Source organism: Carcharhinus amblyrhynchos, chromosome 22 (assembly GCF_965287045.1).
Source record: "Carcharhinus amblyrhynchos chromosome 22, sCarAmb.v2.hapA, whole genome shotgun sequence".
Taxonomy (NCBI): Eukaryota; Metazoa; Chordata; class Chondrichthyes; order Carcharhiniformes; family Carcharhinidae; genus Carcharhinus; species Carcharhinus amblyrhynchos.
This window is the reverse complement of record NC_137345.1, coordinates 38,241,291-38,260,915: the sequence shown is the minus strand read 5'-3', so window position 1 is coordinate 38,260,915 and position 19,625 is coordinate 38,241,291. Positions and strand designations below refer to the sequence as shown.

Below are 19,625 nucleotides of genomic sequence, written 5' to 3'. Positions count from 1 at the left end.
AGGGGTGTGGGGGGTCTGCTGCCACTCTGCCTATGATCAGTGAGGGGGAAGGGGGGGGTCCACTGCCCTCTGCCTGAGATCAGTGAGGAGGAAGGCAGGGGTCCGTTGCCACTCTGCATGTGATCAGTGAGGGGGAAGGTGAGGTCTGCTGCCGCTCTGCCTGAGATCAGTGGGGAGGAAGGAGGGGTCCGCTGCCATCTGCCCGAGATCAGTGGAGGGAAGGGGGAGAGGGGCCCACAATTAGTCTGGGTGGCAGAGGGGCTGGAGTTGATAAGGAGGGGTGAGTAATTTTGGGTTTTGGGGCAGTGTCTGTGGATGCCAGGGGACATGATGTGGGTATGCCGGCGTTGGACTGGCGTAAACACACTAAAAAGTCTGACAACACCAGGTTTTAGTCCAACCGATTTATTTGATAATAGACTCACAAGCTTTCGGGGTTAGCCCCTTCGTCAGGTGAATGGAGAGTTCTGGCCTCAGACAGAGCATATAAAGCACAGACAGTTTAGGGATTACTGATTTAAATTACTGATGTCTGAGAACGGATCTAAGTTTCAAGTCCGTCCAGCACTTAGAATCAAAATGGTAAAATAGGGCCCTCTGATCCTGTTTGTCAAGGAATTTTCCTGTGAATATTATCCTTTTCAGCCGTTTAACTGTGATCCCTGGGAATGCCGTTCATCTTAGCCTATATGTATATATGGGATATCCCTGATAAATCCCAACTCGTACTTGGTTTCTGGGGAATATTGTCTCTCACATCTGTCCGTGAAGGACTTTACTGGATAGCTCACTCTTCAGAGCTTAGGAATTTCAGGTGGCTCTAGAACTAAGTACACTCACAGGTATATTGGGAAAAGGTGTAAAACTGAGGTTAAACTGAGAGGGTGGGAATTGATTTGGGAACAAGCCTCGGCTACAACAGTACTTTTGTTGGGCCAGGAGGAACATCCCTATACCTCCTTACCCCACAAAAACACATCTATTTGAACGTTTTTTCCTCTAGCAATCTCTTTAAGAATCATTGAAGACACAGGTTAACTGGGAAGAATATAAAGGTTAATCCCCACCAAGTGCAGAATGATTTTGGATTCATCAATTCAGATATTAGGACCTCAATTTACACATACAAAGCACTTAACAGCAGGTATCCTGGAGACCGTACACATGTGAAAATGACCAGTTCTGAGTTTGCATCTAATTCACTACAGAGACAGATCAGGCACGATAGACTAGACATCAAAATGTTCACCACCCAGTCTCTTTCACTGAAAAACAGGCACAATGAGGTTCAATTTCTCTCCACACGCTTCCAGACCCCACCACCAATTGCAAAGGCTAATGGGGATGACTTGGTCTCACCTGGTCATATTGGAAGAGGGTTCAATTCAATAGGATGTGAAGGGATTTAGCAAGTGTTATAGATTGACAGGGAAACCTGTAATGGTTGTTCGTTAAGGAGTTGTTTCAGTTACAGGCTTGGTATATTTCAATAAGAGGGAAGGACTGGGAGGGGAAAGGCAGGGCCTCTTGAATGATGGGGGAAATGAAGAATGTGATACAGCAAAAAAAGAAAGATGTATGATGCATGTCAGTTGAATTCAAATGAGACACAGGCCAAATATGATAAGTTGAGTGCAGAAGTGAAGAGGAAAATAAGACTGACAAAGAGGGAAGATAAGAATCGAATAGAAGTTGATTGAACTCAAAAATCTTCTACTGGCATGTAAACAGTACCTGGGTAATAAGAAATGGGTTATTAAAGACAAAGAAGGTGATGTATGCTTAGAGCCACAAAGAAAAGCCAGAATACTTGGTAAGTACATTGTATTGGTGTTTAGTAAGGAAGAGGCCAGTGACAAAATATTGGTGGAAGCAGAGATGGTAGAGGGTGGGGGGAAAATTCAGAGTTGGATTTGCTGGAAAGATTGTTTAAATTTGGATTCTTAAAGTAGATAAGTCACCTGTCCTGAATAGCTTCTATTCTAAGCTGCTAAGAGAAGTAAGTGTGGAGATAGTGGTCAGCTTGTCACAATCACCTAATATCCCTAAATACAAGGTAGCAGTGAATGAAAAGTAACAAATGTAACACCCTTTGTTGAGCAAGTGTATATGGACATTTCTTGTAACTGCAGCCTGGTCAGTTTAACATCAGTGATCAGTAAGGTTGTAGAAATAATAATCAGTGAAACAAAATCTGCAGATACTTTGGAAAGTTCTGACTTAATTAAGGAAAGCCAGCATGGATTTGTCAAAACAGTTTGTGTTTGACTAGCCTATGACCTTCCGCTGGCGTCTGCTGGAGGAGGGGAGCAGGCTCAGATGGATCTCTGGTTGGGGGGGAGGGGGTGGTGGAGGATGGGGGGAAGATGGACTTGGGAGAATCTCCTCCCCCAGCACCCCCTAACCAGAAATCCATCTGAGCCCGCTCCCCCACTCCGGCAGACGCCAGCAGAAGGCCAGGAAGGTGCTGCAGGCTGTCCAACGAGTGCAGTAAGAAGTTTCACAACACCAGGTTAAACTCCAACAGGACTCCAACAGGACTTTAACCTGCTGTTGTGAGATTTCTTACTGAGTTTACCCCAGTCCAACGCTGGCATCTCCACACCAATGTGTGTAGGTCAGAAGGATGATGGAGGGAGAGCAACAATAGAGGTAGGTTGGGGGTGTGCTCTGCTGAGGGGGAGCCTGCCTCCTGGGGGGGTTCTAATCGGGGGGGTGGGGGCGGTGGGGGGGTGCTGCCTCCCAGGGGGGATTTGATCAGGGGTGTCTGCCAGTGGTGGGGGGGGGGGTCCAATCGCGGTTCATCATCCCCCCCACCATCTCTGTTTTGTCTTTCGCGCCTGGGCGCGCTATTTCAGTTTGTTTTCAAACTGTTCAGAGCTCCAATTGTTCCGGCAGCACTAAGCCCAGCCCACAGCGTAGACCAGACTGGAGCCGGCAAAAAGTGTATGGACACACTGGAATGAGGATTCCGGGCTCAGATCCGTTTTACATCTGGACCCAGCCCTTAGTCTCCAATTGGTAAAATCTGGCCCATCATTCACAAAATATTACAAAGTATTCACAAAGTACCTGATTATTAAGATTGTACACAGTGGAAAGAATGAGGGAGCTGTGGATAGTAAGGAGGATTGCTAGAGGATACAGCAGGATATAGATAGGCTAAAGACTTGGGCAGAGAAATGGCAGATGGACAAATGAAAAGTGAAGCATTTTGCAAGATCTAATGCAGGAGGGAAGTATACAGTAAATAGCAGAACCCTTAGAAGCATTAACACACAGAGGGATCTAGACGTACAGGTCCACAATTCTCTGAAAGTGACAACACAAGTGGATAAAGTGGTCAAGAAGGTATATGGCATTCTTGCTTTCAATAGTGGGACATAGAGTATAAAACTTGGCCAGTCATGTTGCAGCTGATATAGAACTTTAGTAAGGCTACATTTGGAATATTGTGTATAGTTCTGGTCGTAACACTAGTGGTGTGCCGCAGGGCTCAGTACTGGGACCTCTTCTCTTTGTAGTGTGTATAAATGATTTGGAAGAGGGAGTAGGTGGTGCGATCAGCAAATTTGCTGATGACACCAAGATGGCTGGATTGGTGGGCAGTGAGGAGCAGTGTCTGGCAATACAACGGGATATTGATAGGCTGGTTGATTGGGCAGATACATGGCAAATGGAATTTAATCCGGATAAATGTGAGGTGATGCATTTTGGCCGGAATAACGTAGGGGGGAGTTATATGATAAAGGTTAAGCCTATAAAGAGTATAGAAACGCAGCGGGACCTGGGGGTGCAAGTGCACAAGTCTTTGAAGGTGGCAGTACAAGTGGAGAAGGTTGTGAAGAAAGCCTATGGTATGTTAGCCTTTATAGGAAGGGGTATAGAATAAAAGAGCTGGAGTCTAGTGTTGCAGTTGTACAGAACGTTGGTTAGGCCGCATTTAGAGTACTGCATCCAGTTCTGGTCGCCTTACTACTGGAAGGATGTGGAGACTCTGGAGAGAATGCAGAGGAGGTTTACCAGGATGTTGCCTGGTATGGAAGGACTGGGGTATGAGGAAAAATTGAAGAAATTGGGGCTCTTTTCCCTTGAAAGACGCCGACTGAGGGGGGATCTAATAGAGGTATATAAGATTATGAAGGGTATAGATAGAGTAAACAGAGGTAAGCTATTTCCTATGATAGAGACACATAGGACAACGGGCCATGGACTTAAGATGAGGGGGGAGAGGTATAACACAGATATTAGAGGGAGGTTTTTCACACAGAAGGTAGTGGGGTATGGAATGCTCTGCCAAGTAAGGTGGTGGAGGCAAACACGCTAGAGTCATTTAAGAGTAACTTAGGTAGGCACATGAGTGGGTTGGAGATGGGTGGATATAGGAGATTGTTTTAAATAAGGGTCATTAGCATTGGAGCGTCCCTGGTAAGGTAAATGGATATGGTACAATAATAATGTTTTTTTTTCTTTTCATTCACAGGTTTTAAGTCGGTCCGCCTTGTGTCCAATGAGGGCATACACGCGATGGGTCGTACTTGGGCTGCTCTTGGTTGTTCGAGATTGGTCTAGTGCTTCATGTCGTTAGTGTGTGCCTAAACTGGACCAGATACTGGGCAAGATGACAGTTCAGTGACGATCACTGATTGCTGTGCAGACACATGGATTTGGGCCAGTGTCAGTGGGAGTTTGCGCATTCTCCCCGTGCTTGCGTGGGTTTTCTCCGGGTGCTCCGGTTTCCCCCCACACTCCAAAGATGTGCTGTTAGGCTGATTGGCAGTAATAAATTGTCCCTAAATTAGCTTCCCTCAATGTGGATGGCCATAAAACATTAGACAAGGATCATGGGTGGAGAGGGGGGCTGGTGGTGTTGGGATGGCAGCACGGGCTCGTTGGGGCGAAGGGCCTGTTTCCCGGGCTGTTTTTGTTCTTTGTTCTTTGTACTACCAGAAGGACGTAGAGACTTTGGAGAGTGTTTACGAGAATGTTGCCTGGTTTGGAGAATATCACCCATGAGGAGAGATTGGACAAACTTAGTTTGTTTTGACTTGAATGTCAGAGGCTGAGGGGTGATCTGATAGAAGTTTACAAATTTATGGGAGGCATGGATGGAATGGATATTCAAAGTCTTTTTCCCAGGATAGAAATGTCAATTACAAGGTGACATAGTTTAAGATATAAGGGAGAAAATTTAAAGGAGATGTGAGAGGCAAGGCTTTTACACAGAGAGTGGAAAGTACCTGGGCTGCCCTGTGAGAAGCAGTGATAGAAGCAGATACAATGGCAACTTTTGAAAGGCATCCTGACAATAAATGAATAGGCAGGGAATAGAGGGATATGGAACTGTGTAGAGGCAAAATGTCTTTAGAAAGGCACATTGTCAGCACAGGCTTGGTGGGCCGAAGGGCCTGTTCCTGTGCTGTACTAATTTTTGGCCTTTCTTTATTCAAAGCTGGTTGACAGAATTGAGGCTTGTGGAACTGAAGAGTCTGTGTCAATTCAGATTTTTTTTAAAACTGGCTCAAGGACAGAAAACAGCAAATTGCTGTAAATGGTTATTTTTCAGACTAGAGAATGGTGTTTCCCAAAGATCAGCGCTAGTTAACGAATCTCGGCCTTATGGCTAAGATCAAGTGTAGTATCAACACGGTCGAAGTCATTAAGTTATATTTTAGCTTCATTTGAAATTTTTAAAAACGGCATCTCGGCCTTTTGGCTAAGATGCAAATGAGATCAAGCCTTGGAGGAGGAGCAATGCCTGCTCCAATCAGCTTGGGTTATGTACATCAAGCCCAAGGTGAGAGCTTGGATCAGGAATGTCTCAACTTGTTGAGACTCTGAATTGGACTTGATTTGATTGAATTGGAATAAAAACAAAAAAAACCCATACCCGGAGTAATGGCAGACACTGTGGATAATATCAATTGACCGCAAAAGGACATGGATAGACTAACAAAATGGGCAGACAAGTGGCAGTTGGAACTTAATAGAGAGAAGTATAATTTGATACATTTTGTCAGAAAGGATAAGGTGAAGCTGTGTTTACTTAATGACACAAAAAAGTGAGCAGGGACAAAGGGACCTAGGGGCTTATTTCCACAGATATTTAATAGTGGCAGGATATACTGAAAGAGTAGTTAGCAAAGCACATGGGATCTTGGACTTCTTGAACAGAGATTGCTATAGGGCAATATCAGGGATTGTGTCTTTTATATTTTATGTTTTTGATTTCAGTGAATACATGCAGGGCTACATAGGGCAAGCCCAGAGAGCCAGGCCTCACCAGAGGGAAGAAAAAGATTAATGCAGACAGCAGAAGCCTGCTCTGCTGACATAATACGATTAATGCACGCTATCAACTTTGAATGTGCAGAAGATCTTGCCGAATTATCACAACAGTGGGAGAACCGGCATCAAGACAGCCAGACTCCATACGGTCGAGGGAGGGAATAGACTTCCGTAAAACATGATCACTTAGTAGAGGCGGGGAATGATTAACACATCATTATAAATGATTGGGCAATTACAATGCTTTGACATTATAATTGGGTAAATGGAACTGTCCAGAGAAATGATTAACAGAGATGTACTGAACAATGTAGTTTGCATAATGAAATTAGAAGAGCCATCTTGTATCCAACTCAAGGAATTAATATCCTAATATAAACCTTTGTGACTCAAAAGGTATAATAACCTCTATGAATCTACGATGGGCAGAGAGAACTCGCAGGCAGCCTAAGATTTCAGGCCAGAGTGCATCTCTCCCTCATGCATGTGGAATAAAACTTTTCTTGAAGTTTGACACAGTCTCCAAGGCTCAACTGATTTTATTTCCCTCCTACAACTGGCGCTGCGAGCAGGGTACCATACCGCACGGCCAGTGATTACATGGCTTAAAGTCGGATGAGTATGTTTATTTTATCACACATAGTTCGGAGGATGATTCCACACTTGTCATTGGCCAGCTGTAAGTTGTGGTACTAAAAGAACTACACAGAGTAAGAGCCTGACTGTGTGAGCATGAGCTTGAAGAAAATAGAAGGGTAATACCGTGGGCATAGAATTGATAAGAAAACTTAAGTAAGAAGTTTTAGCAAAAGTTTGCATATAAAACCCAAGCTGGAGAAAAACATGGAAAAAGGATTATTTACAGCAAGGAGGAGTAATTGTAAAGGAGGATTCTGCGAGAGGATAGTGCCGCGGAGGGAAAATGCCCATGAAAGGAAAGAGAGTGCAAAAGTGGCTGAAATGGCCGTTTGTAATAAAACTGATGCCTGTTCAAAGATTTACAATGGGAACCCAAGAGATCAATCATACAAACTATAGTTGATCATAATATAAAATTGATTATGCAAATGAGGGGAGAAGGATTTAATCTGGGTGCCTCTGTGACTGAACAGAAGGCCTGGTGGAGGGGACAAACTAAAAACAAGTGTGAGAAGAGGGTAATAGTTGTAACAGCCGTATTGAAAAGCCAAGGAATCAGAGAGCATCATGAAGCGAGAGTAGCAGCTGTGAGACGTCCCACATGGATGATTGATGGGGGCTGTGGTACCAACAGTGCCAGACTTAGTTGAGGACAATGACGACCAGGCCGAATGGGACAGTTTAGAGGAAGGGATATACTGGGGTGGACATTATGGGTATGAGTACCCGTTTCCTCCTCCTCACAAGGAGGAATGTGAGCCACAGCCCGTAGCCCCTTTACGAGTTGTAAGGAAGACCGTGGACGGACAGACCACTGAGCAACAGATTCAAATGTCCCTTTAGAGCAGGGGAAAAGCAGATGGTTCTAAACAAACTACCCCCCCATGAAAGGACAGAATTACAACGGCCCTTTCTGGGATAAATGAGATGAATTTTGGGAGGCCCATGAGTTGACTAATGACAACATTCATTTATTGTTGAGGGCAAAGGTCCCCACACTGGTTTGGGCAGGCATGCCACAGCCTTCAGAGATTGTACGTGGATCACCCAGAGGGGAGGGGGAAGCAAAGGCATCCACTTTGCAGCTTTCAAATGAGCGGCAAAAATTGCCCTGGGACAGGACAGTCCAAATTGGACACTGATCATCCTGATTAAGCATAGACCAAAGGAAAGGGTAGAGGACAATGCAAAGAGGAAGTTCGAGGCATATAAACACCACTTGGGGGTAGTCGTCCTACATCGAGACAACAAAATCTTCTTAAAGGTTGTGGAGGTGGGCATACCAATAAGGAATACCTGTAATCAAGTCCTCACCTGGGCAATGAAGGAGGTTAATTCTGGGAGGGGGCACAAGGTGAGCCCCTGGAAAGCATACTCAGACAAAGGCAGTGCTACAACTGTGGGAAAGAAAGGCATTTTGCAAGAGAATGCAGGGCTAAGAAAGGGCAGGGGCAGGGACTGCCGAGATACCGGAATTGCCGAAAGTCAGGACATGATCAGAAGGATTGGTGGGCCAATAGTGGGGGTGGCGGGGGGGGGTGCAGAAAGGTCAGAGACCCAGTACCGTATAGAATAGCAGGGGGTCAGGAGCCCTTGGGTCAGTGATATAGGTTTCAGCGGAGGATCTGGCAAAGATGTTCGGTATGATAAAACAATGGCAATTCTCAGCCCTTAAAGGAGAGAAGGATCCCTGAATATTTCTTGATGCACTGTTATGGGGCCAGCAGTGTACAGTGTTAATAGATACAGGAGCCTCAACACCCATAACCAATATAGATCTATCCCTAACCCATATAGCAACCCTGATACAGGGAGTAAGTAGGAGGTCGAGTTTGTGTAGCAACATTGAGGAGTCCACTCTCTTAGAAATTAAGGGTTTCATGGCAAAAGTCCAAATTTGGGTATGTAAGACCACTGAGAGGGCTATATTAGGGATAGACTGGCTGGAACAACTAGGGACAGTAATAGACACAAAAACCCATTGCACCGAGTGGCGGAGGTCTTACTCAGTGAACCGATATGGAAGGAAAATCCGACACTGTATCCGAAATATCGCTTTGGTTACTACAGAATGGGAGTACCAGGGAATGTGGGGAATAATTGCACAGGCATACCCAGCAGTGTGGGCACAAGGCAAGCAAGACTGTGGGAAGTTGGAGGTGACCCCCCATTACTATGAGGGCCACATCCAAATCCACCTCATCGCAGTACCCAATTAAAAAGGAAGCCAATAGACGCAGCAAGGGTCTTAGTGCAGGAATCAGAGGAGGAAGGAAAAGAACCCACTCATCCACCAACTTGCACCAGTGAGACCAGTCATCTGTTACCGACTCACAATAGACTACACCAGTCTCAACAAACACGCAGTAAGGGAGTATCCCATCATAGCAAACCCAACCACGATATGGAATAACCTTCGCCCGCAGCAGAATGTGTTTTTGGTATTAGACATTGCCAATGCATTCTTGTCTATCCAGGTATGCAAGGAACATCAGGATAAATTAGCATTTACAGTAGGGGAGGACCAATACACGTGGACAAGATCGCCCCAAGGTTTCACAACAGCCCGGCCCTATGCCACAGACACATGACCCAGATAGTAGCCCAGACTGACCTTAGCAAGACACAGAGCACAGTGCTCCAGTATGTCGACAACCTCCTGATAGGGTCAAGAAGGAGAAAAACTACATAATTGCCCACACCCGGACTTTAGCAACCATACAGCGAGCTGGCCTTAATGTGAAACCTAGGAAGGTGTAGCTGAGGTGGGACAAGGTGGTATATTTAGGCTACCACATCACACAGGGGAAGAAGAGAATCCCAGCAGAAAGAAAGAAAGCCATTCTAGAGATGCCAAAACCGCAAACCATCAGGGGGATCAGGCAAGCACTGGAGTTATTTATCTACTGCAGAAATTTTGTAGAGAGCTACTCAGAACTCACTGAACCCTTGCTAGAATTGACCAGAGTGGGGATAAGCAGTCTCGGGAACAAGTAGAGTGGGGATCCAAACAGGACACTGCCTTTGAAAAGATAAAGCATGTCCACACAGTGGACCCAGCCTGGGGTTACCAGACCTGACCAAACCCTTCCACAATGAGGGGAGGACACTACACGACAGTAATGGGCCAGAAACATGGGGACAGGATGTGGCCAGTAGCATATTATTCAGCAATAAAGGAGTCCCGTAGTAGCATGATTACACCACTGTGCGCAGGCATTGGACTGGGCCATGTGGGCAATACAGACATCAGAACTGGTAATGCTTCTGGAATCAGTTATACTGCACTGCTCTCACTCCGTACTGCAGGTACTAGAAGCAGGAAAGTTAAGGATAGTTTCCGACAGCCACCAAGCAAAGTGGGAGAGTGTGTTATTCCCAGCAGATAAACGTGTATAAATAGTAAAGGGCTCTGGCCTCAATCCCACATCCATGTTAGTTAGTGAAGATACAGATCATAGTTGTTTAGAGGGAGTTGATGAAGGCAAAAGCGGCAGAATAGCAGAAGAGCCTTTAGAAGGAAAAGATGTAATGGAATTATATATAGATAGATCTAGGAAGTATCATGAGGGAGTCCCACGTACAGGTATGAGTTTTACTGGATAGAACAGGCACTGAACTAAAGGGAAGCCAGATCCCAGGGACTGAATCAGCTCAAGTGGCAGAACTGATAGCCCTAACAGAGGCATTGCGACTAGCTGAGGAAAAGAGGGCTAATATCTACACCAATAGCCATTATGCATTCAGGGTAATTCACAACTATGTGGTAGCTTGGACTCGATGGGAATACATAACTTCCTCAGGGGGACAGGTACACATGAGAATTGTGTGGGGGAGTTGGTAAAGGAAGCTGCAGTAATTAAGATATGTGCACACAAAAAGATGCAGACTCCACAGCAGCAGGACAGTGGTGTCGCAGACAGGGCAGTGAAAGTCCTCAGAGCACAGATTCAGAGAGTGCAGGGGGGAAGAAATAAAACCAGCTGCTGCATACAAGCAAGATTCAGATAGCGTAGGGAAAGTGTGTTCAGCAGCAGCAGAAGATGAAGAAGCAGACGATTGGGAGAGAGAGGGGGCTGTAAAAGATTCAGATAACATCTGAAGGAAAGACGATGGCACTGCAATGTATAAGGCAAACCTTACTGAAAGTTTACCGTGGACTAGCACACATCAGGAGAGATAAAATGATTAAGCAAGTGAGCAGATGTTAATGGTGGAAGGGCATGGGGAGAGAGATAAGCAGACACTGCTAACGATGTGTACTCTGTGCCCAGTGCGAGCCTGAGAAGGCCTGAAGATAAGGCTGAGGCATTATCGAAGGCGTTTGATAAGGTGCCTCACAAAAGGTTGCTGCAGAATGTTAGGGTGCACGGAGTTGGGGGTAAGGTGTTAGCGTGGATAGAGGATTGGCTGTCTAATAGGAAGCAGAGAGTTGGTATCAATGGGTGCTATTCTGGTCGGCGGTTGGTGACTAGTGGAGTGTCGCAGGGGTTGGTGCTGGGGCCTCAGCTATTTACCATTTATATAGATGATCTGGAGGAGGGGGCTGAGTGTAGGGTGATGAAATTTGCTGACGACACGAAGATGAGTGGAAAAGCAAATTGCGTAGAGGGTGTGGAAAGTCTGCAGAGGGATATGGATAGGCTGAGCGAGTGGGCGAGGACCTGGCAGATGGAGTATAATGTTAGCAAGTGTGAGGTTATCCACGTTGGCAGAAATAATAGTAGGAGGGATTATCATTTAAAAAGCGAAAAGCTGCAGCATGCTACGGTGTAGAGGGACCTGGGGGTCCTTGTGCACAAGTCGCAAAAACCCAGTCTGCAGGTGCAGCAGGTGATCAAGAAGGCGAATGGAATGTTGGCCTTTATAGCGAGGGGGATAGAATATAAAAGTAGGGAGGTCTTGCTGCAACTGTACAGGGTACTGGTGAGGCCGCAGCTGGAGTACTGTGTGCAGTTTTGTTGGAGGGAGTGCAGAGAAGGTTCACTAGGCTAATACCGGAGATGAGGGGGTTGGCCTATGATGAGAGACTAAATAGACTAGGTCTGTACTCCTTGGAGTTTAGAAGGCTGAGGGGGGATCTTATAGAGACGTATAAGATAATGAAGGGCATAGATAGGGTAGAGGTAGAGAGATTCTTCCCGCTCAGAAAGGATAGCAGGACTAGAGGGCATAGCCTCGAGATAAGGGAGGGGCAGTTTAGATCGGAGTTGAGGAGGAACTTCTTCACTCAAAGGGTGGTGAATCTCTGGAATTCTCTGCCCGTTGAAGTGGTGGAGGCTACCTCGCTGAATATATTTAAGTCACGGGTGGATAGGTTTCTGATAGATAAGGGAATTAAGGGTTATGGGGAGAAAGCGGGAAAGTGGAACTGATCCACTTCAGATCAGCCATGATCTTATTGAATGGCGGGGCAGGCTCGAAGGGCTAGATGGCCTAATCCTGCCCCTATTTCTTATGTTCTTATTGGCCCAGACATAGGGGCCGTGGGAGCAATTACAGATAGACTTCACCGGACTGCTTCCACAATCCCAGAACAAGAGGTACTGCCTGGTGATAATGAACCAGTTCACCTGATGGTTGGAGGCATTCCCCTGCAGGGTCTGTTCAGCTGGAACAGTGGCTAGTATATTAGCAGAGGAAGTAATCCCATGGTGGGGTGTCCCACTTCAATTAGACTCAGACCAAAGCACCCATTTTACAGGAGAGTAATAAAGCAGATTTGTGCCCAACTGGGAATCAAGCAGCGATTCCATGTCCCAAACCACCCGCAAAGTTCAGGGATGATAGAAAGGATGAACAAGACTCTTAAAAACAGTCTGACAAAGGCCGTAGTGGAGACAGGACGGAGTTGGGTAACAGTCTTCCCGTTATACTAATGAATGCGAGCAACCCCAGCTAGAGAGACAGGACTGATGCCCTTTGAACTAATGACCAGGAGAGCCATGGTGCTTCCCAAGGATGCAGTGACCAGGAGCGCAGAGGTCTGTGGTGCAAGGTACAGCTACACAGTTTAAAAGGGGGAGATGGTAGATACACAGACAATCAGGGACTGGGAACGAGAGAAGGAAAGTATCTGAACCCAGAACTCCAAGGCGGGGGATAAGATAATGGTCAAAGTTCTTCCTGAACGAGCAGGTCTGCAACCCTGTTGGGTAGGATCCCACGAGGTGATTGCTTCAAGGGACAAATGCACCTTGGTAGACATGAAAGGTTTGATGAGGTGGAAACACTATACGCAATTAAAACTGCTTAAATAACTTAAAAAGACCTAACCTTCCTCCCGATTGGTGGGAATAATCCCCAGATTCCTTCTTTCGTTGGTGAGCTGAATAGGGGCTTGGGAGACACCCACTGTACACGTGGAGGGGGACAATTGCCTGATTCTGGGACAGTACATCTAGCTTTCCGTGGGGGTGGGGGTGACAGGCGAATGGGTCAAGAAACCGAATATCTGGATTTTGGATCGAGTGACCACTGCCAGCCACCGGACGCAAGTGATGATGCCAGTATGGTTAAAACGCACCCTCAGTACACCCCTCGAGAGACCTGGAATGCCAATTAAGATAGACCTGGGCTGCGGATGGGCTAATATGGACTTGGGATTGGACGCTGTGAGACACTCTACAGGTGCCTCCCAAGCCACTATATGGCTCACCAACGAAAGAAGGAATCTGGGGATTATTCTCACCAGTCCGGGGGAAGGTTAGGTCTTTTTAAGTTATTTAAGCAGTTTTAATTGCGTATAGTATTTTCACCTCAATGAACCTTTCATATTTACCAAGGCGCATTTGTCCCCTGAAGTAATCACCTCATGGGATCCTACCCATCGGGGTTGCAGACCTGCTCGTTCAGGAAGAACTTTGACCATTATCTTATCCCCCGCCTTGGAGTTCTGAAATGCACAAAATATGAAGGGACCCTTGTTCCCCACCCCTTCTGAAATGGGACTAAAAACAGAAACGGACTCAAAGGGACACTTAGGGGATATGTGATGCAGACAAGGGGTTGGTATGTGGGCTTTTATGCAGCTAATATTATGGGACCAGCGTGGTGGATGTGGATATTCAGTCCATATTTAAATTTAATGGCGGGGCGGGTTGATCTTCCTCTCTTTGTATGGGAACCCCGCCTTGATGATCAGTACTGTCAGGAATATTGTACCCATGTAATAGATAGACTCGGATGTGGGGAGATTAGATGTTATAACCTTCGTACTTGTGGATATCAAAAGCCAATCTAATGCCCTCAATTGGGTGACCTCCCCTCGGACGGGATAGTTAAGATAAGGTAACCTAAAACCCTACTACATGATGTTACGATGGTATCATTAGAAATAATGTATAACGTCTCCGGATTGTTGGAAGTTTTACACTCTAAATGCCACAATCAGCCCAGTGCCATTAAATGAGCAAAAATTAGTTTACAGGAGACCATAGATTAATTATAGGCTAACCCTGGAATCTTGGGTACGCAGGCAGTGTAAAAGGAGCACTTTAGGAGACACTGGGGGGTTATTTGGCAGCACAAACCCAGTCATGAATTCAGTGCAGCTAGCTGAGACAAATAGTTATGTCTCCTGGGTAGCCGCGGATGCAGGAAAAGGACTACAATATGGGGGCATATGGGACCAAGTATTCACTGACAGCCATAAACCTACAAGGAAAGGGGCTCCTGCAGGCATTGGACAAAGTGTCTATGGGTATAATTAACATTACCCAAGCATAAGCAAAGAGGGGAGCCAGTACTAGAGATTCGATTGATAGTATCCCGGCTGACATTGAGGACTTGAGATTCGGGACAATCCCATGGCACCTATTCACCTCCCTATATGAAGTAAATCTCCTTAACTTACACAGGGACAGGCACGAGCTGGTGGTCACAAGACCAGGGTGATGGACCAGGTAGAGTGAGGGATAAAATTTATTATGGCAATCCCACAGGTGAAGCCATCCAAAGGAACCTTTAGGGACAGCTATTGAATCATAGAACCCTACAGTGCAGAAACAGGCCCTTTGGCCCATTGAGTCTGCACCAAACACAATCCTACCCAGGCCCTACCCCCATATATTTTACCCACTAATCCCTCTAACCTATGCATCCCTGGACACTAAGGGGCAATTTCTTAGCATGGCCAATCAACCTGACCTACACATCTTTGGACTGTGGGAGGAAACCAGAGTACCCGGAGGAAACTCACACAGACATGAGGAGAATGTACAAACTTCACACAGACAGTGACCCAAGCCAGGAATCGAACCCAGGACCCTGGAGCTATGAAGCAGCAGTGCTAACCACTGTGCTACCGTGCCGCCATGATCTGGAGAGCTGGCCACCCAAGGGATCTGGTACTGTGTCCTGACCAAGGCAGGAGAGCTTCCATGAGGACAGGCAATGATATCCACAAGATATAGATTAGAATGCAAAGGGTACACGGACACCAATAAATGTCTGTTAGTGGTTTTCTTGGGTATGACCATGAGCCATCAGGGGGAATTGTTGCAGGTCAATATCAGGGATTGTGTCTTTTATATTTTAATTTATATGTCTGTTCATATTTTGTTTGATTTCAGTGAATTACATGCAGAGTTACGTGGGGCAAGCCCAGAGAACCAGGCCTCACCAGAGGGAAGAGAAAGATTAACGCAGAAAGCTCGAGGCCTGCTCTGCCAACAGATAACAATTAATGCATTCTATCAACTTCAAATGTGCAGGAAATCTTTCCAAATTATCACGACAATGGGAGAACCAGCATTAAAATAGCCGGTCTCCATACAGTCTAGGGATGGAATAGTCTTCTGTAAAACATGATCATCTAATAGAGGCGGGGAACGATTAACACATTGTTGTAAATTGGTTGGGCAAATACAACGTTTTGACATTATAATTGGGAAAATGGAACTGCCCAGAGAATTGACTAACAGAGATGTACTGAATAATATAGTTTGCATAATGAGATTAGAAGATCCATCTTGTATCCAACTCGAGAAATTAATATGCTAATATAATGCTTTGTGACTCAAAAAGTATAATAACCTCTACGAATCTACGATGGGCAGAGAACTCGCAGGCAACCTGGGATTTCAGGCCAGAGTTCATCTCTCCCTCATGCATTGGAATAAAACTTTTTCTGGAAGTTCGACACGGTCTCCAAGGCTCTACTCGTTTTATTTCCCTTCTACAGAGGTATGGAGTTAAAAAGTAGGGAAATAATGCTGAATCTTTATAAAGCTCTGGTTATGCCACAATTAGGATATTGCATCCAGTACTGGCCACCACACTTTAGGAAGGATGTTAAAATCCTTCTGGAGATGCAGAGGAGATTTATCAGAATGATCTCGGGAATTAGAGAATTTAGCTATAAGTTTAGAATGGTGAAGGTGGCGTTGCTCTCTTTGGAGTAAAAGAGATTAGAACAAAGAACAAAGAGCAATACAGCATGGGAAACAGGCCCTTCGGCCCAACGAGTCCACGCCACCATTTTAACATTATGAGTGCCCTCCACTACCTATGACCTTTGTCTACACCTATTGGGGAAGATTAAGAGAAGACTAATTTAGGGACAATTTGTTACACCAATTAGCCTAAGAGCATGTTTTTGGGGTGTGAGAGGAAACTGTAGATTGAGGGGATCTGCTGGAGATGTACAGGATCATGACAGCTAAAGAAAAACTGATGGCACAGAGACTGGGAGACATGTTTAAGGTTTTTGGAAAGAGATACAGGGAGCTTTTTATGCGGCAAGTAATAATGTCCTATGGGGATGGTGGAAGCAGAAACAGTCATTGATTTCAAAAGGAAATTGTATGGGCACCACAGGAAGATTAACTTACATGGCTACAGAAAAAGAGCAGGGTAATGGGACTGAGTAGGATGCTCTACAGAGATCTGGCATGGACTCAATGGGCCAAATGGCCTACTCTGTGCTACAAATATGCAATGGCTCTATGGCTTCACAGCTGAGGGCTTACCTGGTCTGGTGCTCTGACTTGTTTGAGTGTCAGTGGATCACACTGGTGATAAATGGAATACATTGTAAGCCCAGTGAAGACGGCACATATGGCTATTATCCACAAGCCAACCATATTGAGGTAGAGAGATCTGAAATAGAGAATGTCTGAGAATCAGCAACTTCAAGAGACAAGAAGTGAATGTCTCATATTTGCTGGGGGATTGTTCAAATTTAATACATCAAATTTAATACATCAAACCCTTCCATCTGCCAGCAGAAAAGTAAAGCATTTTTTTAAAAGACCTTTATAACAGTCCCTGAAAACGGAAGGCTCCGCATTCTTGTAATAATAGTAAAACCATTTTAAGGTGTGCTGTGCCTAAATATCACATCAGTGAGTCCTGATCAATATATGTTGTGTGTAGATTGATTACAGCACTGAATTCTGAACCATCCAAGAATATATTTCTAAATTTATAAGCGTACAACTAAATTCATTTCTCAGCTGGTGTTTCCTGCACTGACAAATGGAGTTTGGGAAAATGGGGAACAGGCAGTGGGGGAGAGGAGGTGGGGTGCTGACAGAATATGGGCCCGATTTTACCATTTTCATTCTAAGTGCTGAATCTGGAACTGACTTGGAAACCTGTTCTCGGGCGCCCGCCCCATACGCACCCAGCCTGGAAAAGAATTGCCCGTCTGAATGGCACTGTGGGTGGGTGCCTGGAACGCTGCAGCTCCAATCGGAGTCTTCAACCACACGAGCACAGAGAGAAAAACATTGAAAAACGCTCCCTGGTCACAGCAGTCCTGGGCTGCAAAAAGCGGATAAAGCAGCCCGGGAGAGCTGGCCAATGCCCATCCCCACAATGTAACTGACCCCCTTATCCACTCACCCCCTCCACTACTCAAACCCATCGCGACCCTCTGCTCCCCTTCCCTCCCACCGATCCCCCAACAGAGTGGCAGCGGACCCCCCTGCACCCCCTCACCTCCCTCAACAGAGATCCACCTGGCTTCCCTCCTTCCCTCGCCAGAGAATGATCGGGCCCCCCTCCCCTCCATCCCACGTCCTCCCCCACAGATCCACCCACAACACCGGAGAGCAATCGGGTCTTTCCCCACCCCCCCCAAACCAGAGAGTGAGTCTCCCCCCTTCCCCCCCCCCCCAGCTCCCCGGCCAGAGGTACATCTGACCTGCCTCTCCCCCTAATCCTCCCCAACCAGAGAATGATCTGGCCCCACTCCCCCCTCATCCCCACCACTAATTTGAGTCAGAGAGCCATTGGAAGCTCTGAACTTACCCCTTCAGAAGCTGGAGCACATGAAACAGAGCTTTACTGAGCGAGTCTGTTTCAGGCTGAATCTGGATGGGTGAGCATGGTGGTAAAGGGGGAAATGCTGTTAAGTTGGGTGGACAGCCTATTAATTCAATTTAAATGTAGGCAAATGCATTTAAATCGCCATTGTGCCCGTTTCAGGTATGATTCGGATCGCAGCCATTTTCGGGCCTTGGTAAAGTGGGCATCTGCGTGGACATGGGCACGGATTATGCTAATCACCTCACGTCCAATTTTACCAAGCTTTTGCACCCAAAAACGGGCACGACGCAATCAGGCCCTATGGATAGATTTTGGGCAATGTAAGGTATGTTTGTTTATTTGTGGAACCTGTGACATTAATTAAAAGTGAACTGTATCCCGCAGTCCAATAGACCCAGGCAACTGTGGAGTTGGTACTTACAGTTTAGCCTCACATATGTTTATACAAGCGATGTACCGTTGGACCTGTGATTGATTGATGCCATAAATTGCTGTCCACATAAAACTCCCACCAACAACAATCGTCCAGAAAGTGTGCCGTCTTAAGGGGTTCGTATCAAAGCTGTGAAGCATGAACAGTGTGATGAGATTGGTTCCTACATTTAGAATTGCTTGAGGCTTATTGCTGAAGTAACAATGAGACAATAGAAACAAACAAGCAAAGCCCTCCAACCACCCTCACTCGTGTATGGTTGCATCAGCCAAACCTATTATAGTCCATGGTCTAAATACATGATCTCAGCAGGATAGCACAATACTGAGGCACTGCTACCTGCTCAAGGAAGTGTTCTTCCACCTTGATTGTGGCCCTGTCTGCCTGTTCTGGAAGTTCAGTACTGGATATAACTTGTATTTATATAGTGCTTCTCAAAATCTCAGGACATTCCAAGCCCTTTATAGTTAATTCAGTTTTTTGAAGTGTACCCCACTGCTGTTCTTTGATTTGTGCCCTGAGATATTTTACATTCACCTGAGAGGGCAGACAAGGTTTATGTTTTAAAAAGGCAACATCTCAGTACTCTGCACTGTACTGAAGTGTCAACCTGAAATATGGGCTCACATGTCTGAAGTGGATCTCCATCAAACAAAATAGGGTTGAATATGAACAGGAATACATTATGACAATTACACAAAAGCATTCATAATTTCCTCTCTTCTGTGAATCTGTACAAAATGGCTTTTATATTTGCCAGCATAACAACAGTCAGTGCAGATCAGACTAGTTACATGTGAAATGTTAACTCAGAAAAGACAGCCTCACAAAAATAAGCACTTTATTGTTTCCCTTTATATTAAAATGAAGGATGTCCTAGTTAATGTAACATAGGGCACAGGATTTGAATTTAGAAAATCTCTGTGTATATGTTGTAGTTCAGAGTCTGAAAGGGTTGATACATTTAAAATGGGCATAAGTTCACATTTAT

General features: G+C 45.6%; 1 protein-coding gene and 1 pseudogene across 1 annotated transcript in view; one reads left to right on the top strand and one right to left on the bottom strand.

Moving 5' to 3' along the window:
* The window catches only part of slc5a8l (solute carrier family 5 member 8, like), a 96,057-nt gene that overhangs the window by 29,446 nt on the left and 46,986 nt on the right, over nucleotides 1-19,625 (bottom strand). The window contains exons 6-7 of the mRNA XM_080209650.1: nucleotides 18,623-18,763; nucleotides 16,899-17,028 (exon numbers count right to left, since the gene is read on the bottom strand). Coding sequence (XP_080065776.1) covers nucleotides 16,899-17,028; nucleotides 18,623-18,763 — 271 coding nt within the window. The remainder of the gene's footprint in view (nucleotides 1-16,898; nucleotides 17,029-18,622; nucleotides 18,764-19,625) is intronic.
* Nucleotides 5,604-5,733, top strand: LOC145357185 (U2 spliceosomal RNA; annotated as a pseudogene).